General features: G+C 42.9%; 1 protein-coding gene across 1 annotated transcript in view; it reads left to right on the top strand.

The window, feature by feature from the left end:
• Positions 1 to 21,419, top strand: part of KL (klotho) — a 57,877-nt gene extending 36,458 nt beyond the window's left edge. The window contains exons 2-5 of the mRNA XM_077298240.1: positions 2,381 to 2,891; positions 16,091 to 16,359; positions 17,651 to 18,761; positions 19,490 to 21,419. Coding sequence (XP_077154355.1) covers positions 2,381 to 2,891; positions 16,091 to 16,359; positions 17,651 to 18,761; positions 19,490 to 19,827 — 2,229 coding nt within the window. The 3' untranslated portion in view covers positions 19,828 to 21,419. The remainder of the gene's footprint in view (positions 1 to 2,380; positions 2,892 to 16,090; positions 16,360 to 17,650; positions 18,762 to 19,489) is intronic.
• The last annotated feature ends 358 nt before the right edge of the window (positions 21,420 to 21,777 follow it).

The following is a 21,777-nucleotide window of genomic DNA, read 5'->3' as shown; positions in this document are numbered from 1 at the left end:
CCCATTCTGCTATGATATCGCCCATCCTGGTACAAAAGTCCACCATCCTGGTATAATATCCCCATTCTGGTATAATGTCCAGAATGCAGGTCCCCTTCCTGTTTTTCTCCAGCATATTTTAAAAAAAACCAAATGATTATTATTCTCACCTTCCTCCGCTCCCATGCCATGTGACATCCTCTTCTGTAGCCGGCGCAGGAGCTGGCAGATGACTTCAGTGTGCCGGCATGGGTAGTTCATGACGTCGCTGCCTTGTGGCGGGCATCACTGGCAAGCCAATGTAAGCTGCTTCTGATTGGCTAGCGGTGTGTATTGCAGCTCAGGCACCCGGTGGATCTCTGCACAGCAATACATTTCCTAGGGCGCACATTCAGGTGAAATTGGCATGACCGGCCCGGTTGCGGTCATTCCCTTTGCGACTGTCATCGTTAAGCCTCTGCTCGGGAGGGAAGAAGTGCTATTTGACTTTTGACTAGTTTGCAGACTCTATTTGAAGAGCCTCCAAGTGCCAAAACAGCAGAAACTCCCATCAAATGACTCCATATTGGAATTTACACCCACTGGGAATTCATTTATGGGTGTAGTCATGATTTTCACTCCTAGATTGTTTTCCAGTAACAATCATGCAGTGGATGCAGGGTGAAAATGGAAATATGCCATTGTGGTACCCATTATATTGTAGTGCCCCATACATAATGCCCAGCTTGTGCTTTTGGAGACATGCGTAAATTAAGTGGGCTCTTCTCTCTTCAGTAATGCCAAACATGTGGGCACTCATATGCGGTTTAGGCACGCTGTAGGGCTCAGAAGGGAGGGGGCATTTGGAGGGAGGGAGGCACTAAAAAATGCTTTTTTGCAAAAAAAAATAAAAGTTTTTGCATCCCCGTATTTTTAGAGGTATAATTTTTCTGCCGAAAGAGTAATGTGAGGATTTCTTTTTTTGCAGAATGGGTTGAAGTACTTATTGGTACCATTTTTGGGCACATAACCCCTTTTGATCACTATTCCAATTTTGGGGAGACAAAATTAGCAAAAAAACAACAATTTCGGAATTGTTTTTATATGCTGGTAAAAGTACAGCTTTAGTATTCGAGTCAGTACGATTGCAGCGATACCACATTTATATTGTTTTTAATGTTTTTCTGTTTTTATACAATAAAGTTATAGAAAAAAACATTGTTTTTGTTTGGCCTTATTATAACAGCTATAGCTTTTTTTATTTTTCAGTTTATGGAGCTGAATGGGGGCTTGTTTTTTGTGGAACATGATGACATTTTCAGGAATACAGTTTTTATTTCCAAATAACTTTTTGATCACGTTTTATTCTTCATTTTGTTTGGCTGTTCCATTTGACTGTTTTTTTGTTTTTTTTTATGGTGTTCACTGAAGAGGTTAAATATTGTGATAGTTTTATTGATCAGGTTGTTCCTTACACAACAATACCAGTATGGCCTTTTTTGTTTAATTTGTTTTTACGTATGCATATTTATTTATGTAATATTTATGACTATTTTTTTTGTTCTTAATTATGTAGATTTTTTTATATTGTTAGAAAAAAATATTTTTTTGTTTTACTTTTTTACTTTGTCCCTCTATGGGACTTTTACTTCTCTGATCACTGCTCTAAAGCAATGCAATACACGTGTATTTCTGTGCATTAAACCTGTCATGTGATACTAATGGAAAGCCTATTAGATCACACCTGTTGCATGGTCTAACAGGCCACTGTAGCTGGCAGACCCATTACTTGACTTTCAACTGCCATGACAACAATCGGCTATTCATAATTGTGTTGCAAGAGTACCCATTTGATGAGAGCGGGAGCCCCTGCCCCTCACAACCCTCTAAATAACATGTTTGCTCTTGATTGTGGCGTTTAGGGGGTTAAATAGTCAGGGAAGGTGTTACAGTAGAAGCCTGTATTCAGTGAAGATAGACTTTCCCATTACTGAGATAGAGGATAGCCGCTGGTGCTTTTAAAATTCACTGGAGGAGGAAGGAACTAGAGGCCGACACAGATATTCTGCTGAAGGTTCCCCTGAAACGTCCGTTACAGTTCTCCATAGAATTTTATGAGAACCAACTGTCATCTTCTATCTAAGTAATGGGAAAATCTGCATTTGCTGAAAACAGATTTTACCTGTGAATTAAGGGTTTAGAAAATGAATGATCAGTCCAAAGCAGATTTCTCTAATAAGATTAATAACCAAGTTTCTTTTTTTCACTTATACTATTGATTTATGAAAAAAATAAAAAAATGAATGACTGTTATTCTTTAACTTCTACTGTACTGCCCTATAACATGTTTTCTGTATATAGATTACAATGATCGTGGGATGTGTTGCAAATACTAATTATATATCTGTTTTTCCTTTGGTAGGCTCACGCCCGCGTTTGGCATCTTTATGACACTGAATTCCGTCCCGTGCAGAAAGGTCAAGTGTCTATAGCGCTGGCTTCTCATTGGATCGACCCAATCAATATGACGCAACACTGCATCCAAGAATCCAGCAAATCTCTTGATTTTGTCTTGGGATGGTTTGCCAGGCCAATATTTCTAGATGGGGATTATCCCGAGTCCATGAAGCACAATCTATCTTCCCTGCTGCCTGAGTTTACTGATGAGGAGAAGAGGTTCAATAAAGGAACAGCCGACTTTTTTGCTCTTTCCTTTGGGCCCATTCTGAGTTTTCAAATGCTGGACCCACCTATGAAGTTCCAACAAATGGAATCATTATCTCTGAGGATGCTCCTGTACTGGATAAGCACGGAGTACAACCAGCCACCCATATTTATTGTAGAGAACAGCTGGCTCATTGCCGCCATTACAAAGCGTGAAGATGCTAAGTATATGTATTATCTCAAGACATTTGTCATGGAGACTTTAAAAGGTATGTGAAATGTTGACCTAGAAAGATAAATGTATACAAAGTAGACATGTTTGGAAGTAAAATAGTAAAATATCCCATGAGTTGGCTGTTTTAGGCTCTTTATTTATTTTGGCTTTGGCTTTAATACCTATTTTTTTATCAAATCCTAATGAGTCCCGTTGGACATAATTGACATACAGTGGTTCAATGATTTCCATTGTGGTTAGTTTGACAATAATAGTATAGTGGGACCTATGATGGTATTGTCTAGTTTAGAAAACCCTTTTTTTATACTCTGGAATACCAAGTTAATGAGATAGTTGCCTATTGGGATCCTCATTCCTTAGCCAGATTGGAGAACTATTACAAAGAGCACCTTCTGGAGGACCTGTTTTGTCTTGCATTACACAGATGTCCTATTGACTTTAATGGGCACTGTAAAATGCTGTATTTTCCTTGTTGTAGTACTTCAGGAAAATGAACCCGTTTAGGTCCCCATACATATCAGACTATGTCAGCCCACCCTGCTGATTTCAACAGGACTGTCCTACAATCTAACGTGTATGGGGCATCCAGACAGATGCTGCAACGTAAAGGAAGGATCAGGCATGGTAAAATACAACACCCGATCCTTTGGCTTCCACTGGAGATATGCCACAACCGAAGTTGTCTGGAGGTGGCTCACTCATCTCTCCCTATTGGAAACAAATACACGCTCAGTTCGGCCATTGCTGGGGTTGGGTTTGGTTTTCCCATATTTTTATTGCTGATTATTAGAGGTCAGCCTTTGGAATTAGTTAATGGTCAAGAGATCCTTCTAAAAAGTAGGGAGTATCCAATGTGCACATATACAGAGCTTGAAAGGGAAAATAAACCTTTGTTCAAGTAAAAAAAAGTCTAGTTATAGCTCTTGGCAGGACAATCCCTCGTGATCAGTTTTATTTTTGAGGAAAACCTGCATCTTGCAATTAATTCATTAAATGTGACATCACATGTCTCATAGAGTGGGCTCCAAGCCTGCTATACCCTTTATAATGTCCATAGGCTAAAAAGGTGATTATGGTAAGTGGTTATCCTTATGAGATCACTTTTTTAAATTCAGTAAATATAAGTAAAGGGGACGTACAGCGCCTTGCGAAAGTATTCGGCTACAGCATAGCTAGGAGGATATCCCAATATTAAAACTTAGCTTTTACTCAATTCAGACAAAACCTATAACAACCCAACTAATACCCCACTCAAAATAACCAAAACAGTGCTCATGTGAACCAGTGCACAAAAGATAAAATTGGCAGGATCTCACCAATGATGACGGACTTGTAGTCACGATACTATGCCTCCCAGCATCTTCCGCTGGGAGTCGGCGGTCCAGGTGTAGGGATGGGGATTGGGGGTAGGGTATATTGTTATGATCTGGTGACCTTGGAGCCGCACGAAACTTTCTCTGGAGTCGGTGGAACCTGTACTGACCGCAAATCCTGAACTAACACCGCAACTAGAAGTAGCCGTGGGGTGTGCCTAACAAACCCTAGACACCTCGACACAGCCGGAGGACTAAATACCCCTATAGATGGAAATAGGAATGCTACCTTGCCTCAGAGCAGACCCCCAAAGGATAGGCAGCCCCCCACGAATAATGACTGTGAGTAGGAGAAGAATAGACACACGCAGGTAGAAAACAGGATTTAGCAAAAGAGGCCACTCTAGCTAAATAGGAAAGGATAGGACAGATTACTAGGCGGTCAGTATTAAAACCCTTCGAAAAATATCCACAGCAGATAATACAAAAAGTTCCACAATCTAACTAAAGACATGGAATGTATATCTGCCACTCCAGAGAATCCAACAAGACTGAGAAAATACTGACACAATCTAAGCTGGACAAGAAAACACAAAGAATAGCACTGAATTATGAAGCACATAGCATGTGTGCCACAGGAAAAAAAAAACAGACACTTATCTTTGCTGATTTGGCAGAAAGGCAGGAGGAACCAAGCAGAGGTCCAACACCTCCCAACAACAATTGACAACTGGCAAGGACTAATGAATCCTGCACGCCTAAATACCCCAGTCAGAACTGCAATCAGCAGATACACCTGACCAGGACTGCAACTCAGGGGCAACTGCATTACCACCTACTACCACCGGAGGGAGCCCAAAAGCAGAATTCACAACAGTACCCCCCCTTGAGGAGGGGTCACCGAACCCTCACCAGAGCCCCCAGGCCGATCAGGACGAGCCAGATGAAAAGCATGAACCAAATCAGCAGCATGGACATCAGAAGCAAAAACCCCAGAATTATCCTCCTGGCCATAACCCTTCCATTTGACAAGGTACTGAAGCCTCCGCCTCGAAAAACAAGAATCCAAAATCTTCTCAACCACATACTCCAACTCCCCATCAACCAAAACAGGGGCTGGAGGATCAACAGAGGGAACAACGGGCACCACATATTTCCGCAATAAAGATCTATGGAAGACATTATGGATAGCAAAAGAGGCCGGAAGCGCCAATCGAAAAGACACCGGATTAATAATCTCAGAAATCCTATAAGGACCAATAAACCGAGGCCTAAACCTAGGGGAAGATACCTTCATAGGAACATGACGGGAAGATAACCAAACCAAATCCCCAACCCGAAGCCGGGAACCAACACACCGACGACGGTTAGCAAAACGTTGAGCCTCCTCCTGAGACAACACCAAATTGTCCACCACATGAGCCCAAATCTGCTGCAACCTGTCAGCCACAGAATCCACACCAGGACAGTCAGAAGGCTCAACCTGCCCAGAAGAAAAACGAGGATGAAAACCAAAATTACAAAAAAAAAGGCGAAACCAAAGTAGCCGAACTAGCCCGATTATTAAGGGCAAACTCTGCCAATGGCAAAAAGGCCACCCAATCATCCTGATTGGCAGACACAAAGCATCTCAAATAAGTCTCCAAAGTCTGATTAGTTCGCTCGGTCTGGCCATTTGTCTGAGGATGAAATGCAGAAGAAAAAGACAAATCAATGCCCAGCCTAGCACAAAAGGCCCGCCAAAACCTAGAAACAAACTGGGAACCTCTGTCGTACACAATATTCTCCGGAATACCATGCAAACGAACCACATGCTGAAAAAACAACGGAACCAACTCTGAAGAGGAAGGCAATTTAGGCAAAGGCACCAAATGAACCATCTTAGAAAACCGGTCACAAACAACCCAGATAACCGACATCCTCTGGGAAACCGGAAGATCAGAAATAAAATCCATAGAAATATGCGTCCAGGGCCTCTCAGGGACCGGCAATGGCAAAAGTAACCCACTAGCACAGGAACAACAAGGCTTGGCCCGCGCACAAGTCCCACAGGACTGCACAAAAGAACGCACATCACGTGACAACGAAGGCCACCAAAAGGACCTACCAACCAAATCTCTGGTACCAAAAATACCAGGATGACCAGCCAACACAGAACAGTGAACCTCAGAAATCACTCTACTAGTCCATCTGTAAGGAACAAACAATTTCCCCACAGGACAGCAGTCAGGTCTATCAGCCTGAAATTCCTGAAGAACCCGCCGTAAATCAGGGGAAATGGCAGAAAGGACCACCCCTTCTTTCAGTATGCCGACCGGTTCAAGGACCTCTGGAGAATCAGGCAAAAAACTCCTAGAAAGGGCATCAGCCTTAGGCCATGTTCACACAGTGCGTTTTTTACTGCAGAACCGCAGCGGTTTTGCCGCTGCGGTTCCGCAGCTGTTTTCCATGCAGGGTACATTACAATGTACCCCTATGGAAAACAGGAACCACTGTGCACACGGTCCTGAATTTCCCTTAAAAAGCCGCGATGAATCGGTGCGGGAAAAAAGAAGGAGCATGTCACTTCTTTCCCCGAAACTGCAGCGGTTCTGCACCCATAGACCTCCATTGTGAGGTCAAACCCGCAGTAAAACCCGCAGATCAAAAATATATCTGCGGGTTTTATTGCGGTTTGTGGTGCAGAACCGCTGCAGCCGGAAGTGCGGGGAAGCGGCCGGAAGTGCGTCGGCGGAAGTGCTTGGGCGGAGAGACATGGAGGCGTACCGTCGCATGGGGATCGTGTCGGCCGTTTGATTGAATTGGTATGTGTGTGTGTCTGTCTGTGTGGTGTGTGTGTGTGTGTGTGTGTATATGTGTGTGTGTGTGCGTGTGTGTGTGTGTGTGTGTGTCCCCATGCGACGCTAGTGCCACCATTGTGCTAAGTCGCTGTATGGGACTACGACTCCCATCCGGTATTAGGATGGGAGAGTTGTCCCTGTGTCCGGCGACTTAGCACAATTGTAAAGTTACACAAAACACCTACACACAATACACATACATGACACACAGTACATACAACATATAACACAGAGTATATACTCACCAACAGCACACTTGTAGGCGAAGCCCTCGATCCTCCAGGAAAAAATCACAAAATAAAAAATCAAATTCATACTCCCTGTCCGCAGAATCCATAAAACGAGTGTCCCACGCCGATCGGCTGCTCTCCGGCGATACACTGCCAGGAGCGAAGCTCCTAGCAGTGTATCGCGTACTGTTCCGGAGTTCAATGGCTCCGGCGTCTCGGTTAACAGCAGTACAGCTGCGTTGAACTTTCCCACGCAGCACTGCCGTTAAGCGAGAGTGCCGGGGTCAATGACCGCCAGTAAACTCGCTCGCGCATGAAAAGTGACACACCGACAGGAACTATGGCTCCTGTCAGTGTGTTGCTGCAGCCGTGGAGAGCAGACATGTCTCTGGATGTGTCTGTTCTCCATGGAAAATCTTCGTGGGATACGTGGCACTTAAATACGTGGCAATTAAATACGTGACACGTGGCACTTAAATACGTGATACATGTCACTTAAATATGTGGCACGTGGCACTGAAATACGTGATACGTGGCACTGAAATACGTGGCACTTAAATACATGGCACTTAAATATGTGGCACGTGGCACTGAAATACGTGATACGTGGCACTGAAATACGTGGCACTTAAATACGTGGCACTTAAATACGTGGCACGTGGCACTGAAATACGTGATACGTGGCACTGAAATACGTGATACGTGGCACTGAAATACGTGGCACTGAAATACGTGGCACTGAAATACGTGGCACTGAAATACGTGATACGTGGCACTGAAATACGTGATACGTGGCACGTGGCACTTAAATACGTGGCACGTGGCACTGAAATACGTGATACGTGGCACTGAAATACGTGATACGTGGCACATGGCACTTAAATACGTGGCACGTGGCACTTAAATACGTGGCACTTAAATACGTGGCACGTGGCACTGAAATACGTGGCACGTGGCACTTAAATACGTGGCACGTGGCACTGAAATACGTGGTACTGAAATACGTGGCACTGAAATACGTGGCACTGAAATACGTGGCACTGAAATACGTGGCACGTGGCACTGAAATACGTGGCACTGAAATACGTGACACTGAAATACGTGGTACTGAAATACGTGGCACTTAAATACGTGGCACTGAAATACGTGGCACTGAAATACGTGGCACTGACATACGTGATACGTGGCACTTAAATACGTGGCACTTAGGCTATGTTCACATTTGCGTTGTGCGCCGCAGCGTCGGCGCCGCAACACACAACGCAAACAAAAACGCAGCAAAACGCATGCACAACGCTGCGTTTTGCGCCGCATGCGTCCTTTTTTTGATTGATTTTGGACGCAGCAAAAATGCAACTTGCTGCGTCCTGTGCGCCCGGATGCGTGCGCTGCAGTGACGCATGCGGCGCAAAACGCAAGTGCGACGCATGTCCATGCGCCCCCATGTTAAATATAGGGGCGCATGACGCATAGCTGGATAGAGCTGGATCCGCGGGCTGTGATCTGGCCTACGCTCCGCACTCTGCGGAGCGCTGTCATTCAAAACACGTCCACTCATTTTGGTGTTTAGTCCCAAAATGGAGGATGGAAGAAGAAAAGGGTTGGACAAGGAAATGACATCATTTCTTTTTTTTTTCCCCCACTGCAGTTAAAGCTTTATTTGTGTCAAACACAGACAATCTGCAGAGAAAACTGCATAAAAAACCGCACTAAAAACCGCATCAAAAACCGCATCAAAAACGCATCAAAAACGCACCAAAAACGCACCTGCGTTTTCTGCCAAGAGCTGCGGTTTTTGTCCTGAAAAAAAAAGGATTGAAATCAGGATCGTGTGAACATACCCTTAATATTCTTAGAACCCGGAAGATACGAAACCACGAAATCAAAACGGGAAAAAAACAAGGACCATCGAGCCTGTCTAGGACTCAGCCGTTTGGCAGACTCGAGGTAAATCAAATTCTTATGATCGGTCAGGACCACAATACGGTGCTTAGCTCCCTCAAGCCAATGTCGCCACTCCTCAAATGCCCACTTCATAGCCAACAACTCCCGATTGCCGACATCATAATTGCGTTCAGCAGGCGAAAACTTGCGGGAGAAGAAGGCACACGGTTTCATCAAAGAACCAACAGAATCCCTCTGAGACAAAACGGCCCCTGCCCCAATCTCAGAAGCATCAATCTCAACCTGAAACGGAAGAGAAACATCTGGTTGGCGCAACACCGGAGCAGAAGTAAATCGGCGTTTAAGCTCCTGAAAGGCAGAGACAGCCGCAGAGGACCAATTCGCCACATCAGCGCCTTTTTTCGTCAAATCAGTCAAGAATTTAACCACGCTGGAGAAGTTAGCAATGAAACGGCGATAAAAATTTGCAAAACCCAAAAATTTCTGAAGGCTCTTCACGGATATGGGTTGAATCCAATCATGAATGGCCTGAACCTTAACCGGATCCATCTCCATAGATGAGGGAGAAAAAATAAAGTCCGAAAAAGAAACCTTCTGTACCCCAAAGAGACACTTAGACCCCTTCACAAACAAAGCATTGTCACGAAGGATCTGAAATACCATCCTGACCTGTTCCACATGAGACTTCCAATCATCGGAAAAAATCAAAATATTGTCCAAATATATAATCAAGAATTTATCAATATAAGTCCGGAAGATATCATGCATGAAGGATTGAAAAAGAGATGGAGCGTTAGTGAGCCCGAATGGCATCACAAGGTATTCAAAATGGCCTTCGGGCATATTAAACGCAGTTTTCCATTCAACACCCTGCTTAATACGAACAAGATTATATGCCCCCCGAAGGTCAATCTTCGTAAACCAACTAGCCCCCTTAATCCTAGCAAACAAATCAGAAACCAAAGGTAAAGGGTATTGAAACTTGACCGTGATCTTATTCAAGAGGCGATAATCAATACAAGGTCTCAAGGAGCCATCCTTCTTAGCAACAAAAAAAAAACCTGCTCCCAACGGTGAAGAAGATGGCCGAATATGCCCTTTCTCCAAAGACTCCTTAACATAACTCCGCATGGCGGTATGTTCAGGCACAGACAGGTTGAAAAGTCGACCCTTAGGAAACTTACTGCCTGGAATCAAGTCAATCGCACAATCACAGTCCCTGTGCGGTGGAAGGGAACTGGACTTGGGCTCATCGAATACATCCTGAAAATCAGACAAAAACTCTGGAATTTCAGAAGAGGAAGAAGAGGAGATTGACATCAAAGGAACATCATTATGAACCCCCTGACAACCCCAACTAGTCACAGACATAGATTTCCAATCCAACACAGGATTATGTACCTGCAACCACGGGAAACCCAGCACGATAACATCATGCAAATTATGCAACACCAGAAATCGACAATCTTCCTGATGGGCTGGCGCCATGTGCATGGTCACCTGTTTCCAAAACTGGGGCTTATTTTTAGCCAAAGGTGTAGCATCAATCCCCCTTAAAGGAATAGGGTTCTGCAAAGGCTGCAAGGGAAAACCACAACGCCTGGCAAACTCAAAATCCATTAAGTTCAAGGCGGCGCCTGAATCCACAAACGCCATGACAGAAAATGATGACAATGAGCAGATCAAGGACACCGATAACAGAAATTTAGGTTGTACAGTACTGATAGTAAATGAACTAGCGATCCTTTTTGTCCGCTTAGGGCAGACTGAAATGACACGAGAAGCGTCGCCACAATGACTTTGCTCTAAGGACGACGCCACAGCGCGCACAGTTTGACGCTCCCGCAAGCGCCGATCAATCTGAATGGCCAGAGACATAGAATCACTCAGACCGGAAGGCATGGGAAACCCCACCATAACATCTTTAACGGATTCAGAAAGACCCTTTCTGAAAATTGCCACCAAAGCATCATCATTCCATTTAGTCAACACAGAACATTTTCTAAATTTCTGACAATACAATTCTGCCGCCTCTTGACCCTGAGACAGGGCCAACAAGGTTTTCTCCGCTTGATCCACAGAATTCGGTTCATCATATAATAATCCTAAAGCCTGAAAAAAGGAATCTACATTAATTCCAGGGAAAATGCCCAATCCTGTGGATCACCACGCAGCAGGGAGATGACAATTTTAACCTGCTGAATGGAATCACCGGAGGATCGCGGTCTCAGAGCAAAAAACAGTTTACAATTGTTTTTAAAACCCCAAAATTTGGACCTATCACCAAAAAACAAATCAGGAGTAGGAATCTTCGGCTCTAAAGCAGGAGTCTGAACAATATAATCAGAAATACCCTGTACCCTAGCAGCAAGCTGGTCTACACGAGAAGCTAATTCCTGAACATCCATGCTGGCACAAGACTCCTCAGCCACCCATAAATAAAGAGGGAAGAAAAGACAAAACAGACTACAGAAAAAAAATGGCTCAACACCTTTCTTCCCTTCTTCTGAGATGCATTTAACTCATTAATGTCCAGTTGTACTGTTATGATCTGGTGACCTTGGAGCCGCATGAAACTTTCTCTGGAGTCGGTGGAACCTGTACTGACCGCAAATCCTGAACTAACACCGCAACTAGAAGTAGCCGTGGGGTGTGCCTAACAAACCCTAGACACCTCAACACAGCCGGAGGACTAAATACCCCTATAGATGGAAATAGGAATGCTACCTTGCCTCAGAGCAGACCCCCAAAGGATAGGCAGCCCCCCACGAATAATGACTGTGAGTAGGAGAAGAATAGACACACGCAGGTAGAAAACAGGATTTAGCAAAAGAGGCCACTCTAGCTAAATAGGAAAGGATAGGACAGATTACTAGGCGGTCAGTATTAAAACCCTTCCAAAAATATCCACAGCAGATAATACAAAAAGTTCCACAATCTAACTAAAGACATGGAATGTATATCTGCCACTCCAGAGAATCCAACAAGACTGAGAAAATACTGACACAATCTAAGCTGGACAAGAAAACACAAAGAATAGCACTGAATTGTGAAGCACATAGCATGTGTGCCACAGGAAAAAAAAACCAGACACTTCTCTTTGCTGATTTGGCAGAAAGGCAGGAGGAACCAAGCAGAGGTCCAACACCTCCCAACAACAATTGACAACTGGCAAGGACTAATGAATCCTGCACGCCTAAATACCCCAGTCAGAACTGCAATCAGCAGATACACCTGACCAGGACTGCAACTCATGGGCAACTGCATTACCACCTACTACCACCTGAGGGAGCCCAAAAGCAGAATTCACAACACTATATACTATCCTTCCCTGTTTAGCCCCGTTTTAAACTCCTGTCCTAACAAGGACAGGCTCCAAGTGATCCCTAACTGTGGGCACCACTAACAAAATGGACAGGTTCCAAAGTTCTCCCAACGCGTTTCATATCCAATGGCGGAGACTCATCAGGGGAGCAAAAGAATGCACCAAAAAGGCATTAATCATAGTCCATAAAAAGTCCGTTCATGTTACTGGTCCCACAGTGGCTGGGTACCAGAGAGTCCTAATGTGCCGTCTCTGTGTACGGTCCCAAATAAATCCTAAAGTATTCGGCTCCCTGGAACTTTTCAACCTTTTCCCATATACCATGCTTCAAACATAAAGATACCAAATGTAAATTTTGGGTGAAGAATCAACAACAAGTTGAACACAATTGTGAAGTTGAACTAAATTTATTGGTTATTTTACATTTTTGTGGAAATTCAAAAACTGAAAATTGGGGCGTGCAATATTATTCGGCCCCTTTACTTTCAGTGCAGCAAACTCATTCCAGAAGTTCATTGTGGATCTCTGAATGATCCAATGTTGTCCTATATGCCTAATGATGATAAATATAATCCACCTGTGTGTAATCAAGTCTCTGTATAAATGCACCTGCTCTGTGATAGTCTCAGGGTTCTGTTTGAAGCACAGAGAGCATCAAGAAGACCAAGGAACACAACATGCAGGTCCGTGATACTGTTGTGGAGAAGTTTAAGGCCGAATTTGGATACAAAATGATTTCCAAAACTTTAAACATCCCAAGGAGCACTGTGCAAGCGATCATATTGAAATGGAAGGAGTATCATACCACTGCAAATCTACCAAGACCTGGCCGTCCCTCAAACTTTCATCTCAAACAAGGAGAAGACTTATCAGAGATGCAGCTAAAAGGCCCATGATCATTCTGGATGAACTGCAGAGATCTACAGCTGAGGTGGGACAGTCTGTCCATAGGACAACAATCAGTCGTACACCGCACAAATCTGGCCTTTATGGAAGAGTGGCAAGAAGGAAGCCATTTCTCAAAGATGTCCATAAAAAGTGTTGGTTAAAGTTTACAACAAGCCAACTGGGAGACACACCAAACATGTGGAAGAAGGTGCTCTGGTCAGATGAAACCAAAATCGAACTTTTTGGCAACAATGCCAAACGATATGTTTGGCATAAAGGCAACACAGCTCATCACCCTGAACACACCATCCCCACTGTCAAACATGGTGGTGGCAGCATCATAGTTTGGGCCTGCTTTTCTTCAGCAGGGACATTGAAGATGGTTAAAATTGATGGGAAGATGGATGGAGCCAAATACAGGACCAATGTTGAAGAAAACCTGTTGGAGTCTGCAAAAGACCTGAGACTGGGATGGAGATTTGTCTTCCAACAAGACAATGACCCCAAACATAAAGCAAAATCTACAATGGAATGGTTCACAAATAAACGTATCCAGGTGTTAGAATGGCCAAGTCAAAGTCCAGACCTCAATCCAATCGAGAATCTGTGGAAAGAGCTGAAAACTGCTGTTCACAAACTATCTCCATCAAACCTCACTGAGCTTGAGCTGTTTGCCAAGGAAGAATGGGCAAGAATTTCAGTCTCTTGATGTACAAAACTGATAGAGACATACCCCAAGCAACTTGCAGCTATAATCGCAGCAAAAGGTGGAGCAACAAAGTATTAAGTTAAAGGGGCCGAATAATATTGCACGCCCCACTTTTCAGTTTTTGAATTTCCACCAAAATTTAAAATAACCAATAAATTTCGTTCAACTTCACAATTGTGTTCCACTTGTTGTTGATTCTTCACCAAAAATTTACATTTGGTATTCTTATGTTTGAAGCATGATATGTGGGAAAAGGTTGAAAAGTTCCAGGAGGCCGAATACTTTCGCAAGGCACTGTATATGATCAATCGTCTTTTCAAAATAAGCTGTCATGTGTTTGTGAGAAATAACACTATTTCTGGCCATTATTTGATTGTATCCTACTTTATCACCAGTTTTCTGTAGGCTATATCTCTTAATTTACAATTGACTCTGAGCTGGGAGGAAACCATCAGCTATGATCTCTCCCATACACAGCATAGTACACAGAGAGGTATTCCTTCTCTATTTTTTTCTGGTAGCACATAGATAGAAGTATCAGCAACATGGAAAAAATTATGCAGAAATACTGAGCAGTGTAGCTATGAATCCAGCTCTGGGGTGAGGTAAAATACTTGTGAGAAAGCTCAGAACAATCTTTATGTTTCTCCCTTTGCCTGTTTTTTTACCCTGCTCTTCCCCCTCCCCTCTCCATTGAGTATAATAGAAAGTGTAAACTGATACCTCACTGTGCTGCCAGTCTGTCAGACAAGATGAAGTTGAGCTATTTTTCAGAGTTAAAGGGGTTGTTGAAGTTGAGCTATTTTTCAGAGTTAAAGGGGTTGCCCACTACTTGGAAAACCTTACCCATTCCTCATGTTTGGACACGTTAAAATACAAATACTTATACTCTTCTTTGGTGCCGCCACCATTCCATCGGTATCGGCACTTGTATTCCCGGGGCTCACGTGAGGTTTTCATGTCTGGTGAGCCCTCCACCCAATCAGCGCCGGTGTCACTGTCCATTCCTTCAGACATATTGAACATGAACTGAAAGTCAGGGCTGCAGCTCCTCTCTGACTTCCTCTGGAGATGAGTTCAGGAGGCAGGGGAGAGGGTAAGAAATGGCTCATCAATTGGAGAAATAGAAAGTTTCTTACATTCTTTAGTACTATTTATGTATGCAAAATTTGTTACACGGACAGGTCAAATTCAAAGAGGTTGTCTCATTTTCAATATTCAGGTGTGCACTGCACCCCAGCCTTCCTTCCTGCTTGATTGACAGTTTGAACCATTGGCATCTTTGCACCTGAACTGTGTAAATCCTATGCTACAAGCATGAGAGGAGCGCAGTGGCACTGAAGCTGGCCTGGATGTGGAAATATCAGTGCACTCCAGTGAACCGGCTTCAGAGCAGCGCTTACAAGATGTACTGGGAGAAGCTTGTAAGCAAAGTGCATGTTCAGCCATCCCCGATAGGCTGCAGCAGTGACTGTTAACCTAGGCATTGAGTAATAAATAATAAAAGAAAAAATCTCTCCCTTCTTGGAATGGAGAGGATTTATATTAACAAGTAAATTGCAATGTTGCTTGGTTTTGCAATTTCACCCATTTTAGATGATGAGAATAACCCTTCTAAACAAATACGCAGTATACTGTGATTACTTTGTAAGTTCTAGCCTCTAACGAACATATCACTTCACAGAAGCGTGAAAAGTAGCACTTAGATTATTGCAGAAATGAGACTCCACGGATACAGATTAGATATTAGAAAACAAATTTTGACAGTGAGGGTGATCAATGAGTGGAACAGGCTGCCACAAGAGTTCTCCTTCAATGGAAGTCTTCAAACAGAGGCTGGACAGACATCTGTCCAAGATGGTTTAGTGAATCCTGCATTGAGCAGGGGGTTGGACACGATGACCCTGGAGGTCCCTTCCAACTCTAACATTCTATGATTATACGATTCTAAGATATGATATTGTTTTTGCAGAAAAAAAGAAAATTAATATTGTGTGACATTTCCTTTCTGCATCACTTTCAGCAATTAGTATCGACGGAGTGAACGTCATCGGATATACCGCTTGGTCTCTTATGGATGGCTTCGAATGGCACAGAGAGTACAAAATTAGACGAGGATTGTTTTACGTTGATTTTGCAAGTCAAAACAAAAAGCTAATGCCCAAGTCATCAGCGTTATTTTATCAGCAACTTATCAAAAAGAATGGATTTCCACCATTACAGGAGAATCGACCTGTCCAAGGAACATTTCCATGCGATTTTGCTTGGGGAGTTACGGCATCCACAATACAGGTAATAGAAGTTAACTTTTTGTTAGTAGCTTTTAGTGATTATTACAGGAATTTTTGCTAGTAAATATTTGTGTTTAGTAGTATTGAGGTAATAGTTTTATTTATTTAAAGTTGTTGTAACGATGTAATTGAGCCACCCACCAAAAAATAATAGAATATCAATTTATGTGATATTTTTGGGAATTGTTCACAGACAAATGCAAAATGGTCAGGATTTACTTTTTTAACTCTGTTAGTATTTCAGAATCCCTGGTATTTTCAGCAACCTGATCAAGAGTTCTAACCCCCGTCATTTAAAAAAATTGCTTTATCGTCACCTGTACCAAAATTAAGTGACACCATGTTCAGCATCTACTGGTAGCTAATTTAAAGGAGTATTCGCAAGCTTCAAAGTTATCCCATATCCAGTGGATAGGGATTTTTTCCACTTGCTAGGGGTCTGACTGCTGAAGACCCCAACAATCCCAAGAACTATTGCTCTGAAGAGCTCCTGTAAATGGAGCAAAGATCAATCATGCTGATCCATCCATTCTTATGGAAGTGCCGAAGACCAGCAGAGCGCTATTTCTGACAATCCCATTAAGAATGAATGCAGTGGGCCAGATCGACCACCACTCCATTTACACAGGGCCTAGTGCTGTCAGTTGAATACTCGCCTGGGTAATAAAGGGGATAAAATTGCTACCATATACCCCTATTAACTATTTATCACCCCTGAAAACAAAAGAATTGGGAGTTGAGATTTCAGCTGCCCGATTCTTGTCCCCTACAACATTTTCGGGAAGTGTCAGGAAAACCTCCTGCACATCAGACAGTCGGCCACCAAAATCAGCAGATTCAGTCTTTACACTTTATGCACTCAGCCAGTTGCACAGAACCATAATTGGTCACCCCTAGACTTTGATGGGCCTCTACTATACTTCTGCATGCCTCCTATTTCACATGACACAAACCTGTGACATGTTGTATAACATTCACTTTTATGTATGAGTTCTCTTATAGGAATATTGCGAATATTTGTGACATTTGCCAACGAACCATACTAGGAAGCCCCAAGGGAGCGCGGATATATTTTTTTTAAGGAATAGGGGTAAATACACCTTTGACTATTTTTTTCTTTAATGAATAGAGGTAAATACACCTTTGACCAATATTGGATGATGGATGCAAACCATGACAACCACATGTGAAAAAACTATATTTAGTGCTCATAGAAGCAGTTCCAGGTACATTTCCTGGGAATACGTTACAGTTTATGACATCTTCTGTTTTATGTTTTTTTTGTGTGGCAGATTGACACAATGCCGACGCAATTCAATGACCCTAGCGTATATGTATGGGACATGAATAAGACTAAGGGACTCACAAAGGTGGATGGTCTGAAAATGCCAAAAAGAAAAACACACTGTGCTGACTATGCCTCCATAAGACTTCAAATATCTATGCTACGCTCGACATACATCAACCATTTTTACTTTGCACTGAAGTGGAATTCTATCGTTCCTCATGGGAACATTTCTGAGATCAATCACAGCATTTTACACTATTATCAGTGTTTTGTAAGTGAACTTGTTCAAGCTAACATTACTCCGGTAGTTGCTTTGTGGCAGCCGATGGCCGAGCACCAAGGAATGCCTTCAAAGCTTTATAAAATGGGAGGATGGGACTACATACACACCGTTGACGCATTTATTGAATATGCCCGGTTGTGCTTCAAGGAACTTGGAAAATTTGTGGCCATCTGGATAACCATGCATGAGCCACCAGTGAGAAATCTAACCTCAACATCAGGGCACAACCTTCTTAAGGCCCATGCGTTAGCTTGGCATCTGTATGACAAGGAATTTCGAAAGTCACAAAACGGAAAGATCTCTTTGGCTCTTCATGCTGATTGGGTGGAACCTGCTTCTCCTTTTTCTCGAAATGACAACAACACAAGTGAGAGAGTGTTAGAATTTGAGGTTGGCCGATTAGCAGATCCAATTTTTCTCAGTGGAGATTATCCAAAAGTGATGCGTGAATGGTTAAGTCAGAGGAACAGTCATGGAGTTTTTGACTTTCATTTACCGCATTTCACAGAAAATGAAAAGCATTTGATCAAAGGGACCTTTGATTTTTTTGCCTTATCCCATTATACTACAGAACTTGTACATTGGGAGATGGAAGATACTGTACGATACGATTATGGACTTGAAGTTCAATTTATCACAGATAGTACATTCCTACATTCCCCACACAAGTATGCAGTGGTTCCCTGGGGTCTGCGGAAAATATTAAACTGGATAAAAACCAAGTATGGAGATATCCCAGTTTATGTGCTTGGAAATGGGATTGATGATGGTAAACTGGATGACAAGCTGAGGATCTATTACATTCAGCATTACATCAATGAAGCTTTAAAAGGTATATTTTTATTCCATTCCTTTCCATTACAGTTCTTGCTGCCTCCGAGGGTCTTATATTGGGGTCTTGCTGCCACCTTTGGCTCCATGGGCCAGTAGAGGGCAGGAGACATTTTTGTAGGTAGTGTTGCCTAAAATGAGTGAGAAAGTGGAAATAAGAAAAGTGCATGCAAAAAAAGGGATGGGGAAGGAACGGGAAGGGAAGGGAGGAAGTTTCATGCTTCTGGGGCTTCAACAGTTGTGGCAGCCCAGACCTGTGAGATGAGTAAAGAAAGGTGAAAATAAAGTTAGGGAGGTAAACTTAAAGGAAAAGAGGGGGAAGGTTTAATCGAAAAAATAGAGAGGTGAAAACAGAAGGGAAGGAAGGGGAAAAAAAAAGAAAGTAATGCTAGTAGTGGGGGTTGGGTTAGAGATAATAGAGGAAAAAGGATTTTTAGAGTTGGTGCGGGACTATTCGCACGTCCCATTCCATCTGCCATGACAGTAGTTTGTGGCTGCTGCGTGGGAGTGAGAGTAGCATGTATGACCTGCCGCCATCAGCCCCTCTACTCTTGATTAGCCGGTTTGTCGCCGGTAACAGTACTCCCGCTCTCGGGGAGAGGCCACAGGCTACTGTCATGGATGATGAAGTAGGACATCCGAATTCATTCCCACCAACTCTATTTACAACCTCTTAACCCACAGGGCACTGACCTTTATTAATTGAATTATTTTATCTATCTCTTTCAGCCACACTGATAGATGGAGTCGACCTTCGTGGATATTTTGCTTATTCCTTCACTGATAAGATGGATCCCCAATTTGGCTTGTTCAAATATGTCGCCAATAAATACGAGGCTAAAAATTCAAAGAATATATACAAACGAATCATAGCTAATAATGGATTTCCAAATGTGGACGCTACTCCAGCCCCGTGCCCAGAAGAGATTTTTGAGTGCACAGACTGTCATATGTTTCAGACTAGAAAATATTTGTTTGCTTTTGTGGCTTTTATGTGTTTGGTATTCGTTGTCTCTGTCTTTATGATCACGTATTACTCAAAAAAAGGCAAAAGGAGATATAAGTAGGAAAACACTTCACATTTGGTAGAAATAGGTTAGATGAAGGCAGGCCCTGACCATGGGCTAGTGGGAAGCTTCTGTCTCTCTTACCATACCACCACCACTGCTCTCATGTCTCCTTTATCATTAGTAGGAAACCTTGCTGACGGTGCGCCTAACAGTTTCCAAAATGGCTTTGTGGGTCCTAAATATTTTGCACAGTCGTCGAAGAGGGTGTTAAAAACGTCACTAATTGCAGAGCTGACTCCTAAAACTGTGAATTTATAAAGTAATGTAAAAATAATAATATAAACTCGGCTTTGTAGAGCTCTATTTTTGAAAACGCTATACTAGATATGTTCTGTAAGTCTAAATTAAATAATTTTATATTATTAGCTCCGGTATCAGGATTTTTAGGCAATGAATTGACCGATTATATTTATTACTCTACAATTTTATTACCTTCTATGTTTCTGTGAAGCTCATACTAACCCACAGCTGTAGTGAATCATGTCATCTCAGATCACGGTATCTGTGTAGGCCGGACACCAATGTTGGCAGATTTGCTGGTCTTTGGCGTCTTTTGTTTGTGCAACAAGAAGATGCGTCTTTGAAGTTTTTGCTGTGGGATACAGAGTCACTTATATAGGTCTGGCCATAGTTAGATTTTCACAGCAGATCAAATTGGTGTTAAAGGGATTTTCCACTTTCAGCAAAGAAGACCCCAAACACTGTAAAATACCTAAAATATTAAATAGAGCAGGAACACACCTTCCCTCGGCTCCTCAGGGGCGGACATATCACTGGTGCAGAATTTGTGACCACACGGGGCCCAAGAGGTAAGGAGGCCCAGTTTTACCTTCAAAGCTGGTGGAATGGTCTATTATGACTGCAAAGAGTCCATATAGTGTTCTGGCACAGGGGCTTTCTGCTGTCGTCCCCGCGCTGCAAACTACTAAGCATAGTCATTGGCTACAGTGGTCATACGCACTGTCAATGTATTGTCAGTCACCACTACAGCCAAAACACTGAGACCCAAGGAGCGGTGGGGATCTGGCACTGTATCCAGGGAGTATCTGCTTTGTTTGTTATTTGGGGTATTCTACAGCGTCTGGTGTCCACGAACCTTAAAGTGGGAAACTTCTTTTTGTTTTTTATGTTTTTGTCCAATGTATCTTTCCTGTTTTTTACTCTAATATTGTCATTTAAATTTATAAGTGAAAGGGATTGTCCACGTTTCTTATGTGTCCTTCAAAAAAGCTGATCACAAGTCCCAGATGTTGGCTGTAATATGAAGGAGAACTTGATAGCAAACGTTCAATGTTCTTGCATTGCCGCCACAGGAAATAATCTTTACATAGTTCTATTCTACTATGGACAATAGCATCTAACGAGGGTCCTACATGATGGAATGGGTTCAAAATTATTGTAAAGAGCAGAAAGTTTGTAAATATTACTAATATACTTAAAGGGGTTGTCCTGTCCAGATGGATAAGTCTACAGTCACTCTGTGTGACTGCAGACTAATGGATCTTCCCCTCATCGCATGCACTGTGGGCATGTTTCTGAGCCGGGAGCCATGGGTATGTATGAGTTCTATATACCCCCGGCCAGAGCCCGGCCAGAGCCCGGCCAGTGGGTGTGGCCTCACTCCATACATTTGTATGGAGTGAGAACACGTCATGTCTAGGGACGCGGCCATCCAGTGGGTGTGGCTGACTAGAGGGCGTGGCCTTGCTCCATACAGATGTATACACATACCTATCCTCCAGTCCCAGCGAATCCACGCAGCACACATGGATCAGACAACCCCTTTAATTTGAATAATTTTCATTCATTCAAAACACAATGGTTATTCTGAAAAGTAATGTGTTTTCTCTTGGAGGGGCATGGTTTGGATGAAAAAGGGGTGTAGATTTATGTTGCACTGATGTGAGTAAAATGTAAAGAAGCACTCCTCCTCCTCCTCCCATCAAA

This window comes from Ranitomeya variabilis, chromosome 3 (genome assembly GCF_051348905.1).
Source record: "Ranitomeya variabilis isolate aRanVar5 chromosome 3, aRanVar5.hap1, whole genome shotgun sequence".
In the NCBI taxonomy this organism is placed as follows: Eukaryota; Metazoa; Chordata; class Amphibia; order Anura; family Dendrobatidae; genus Ranitomeya; species Ranitomeya variabilis.
The sequence above is the reverse complement of the archived record's forward strand: the minus strand, read 5'-3'. Positions and strand labels throughout refer to the sequence as shown.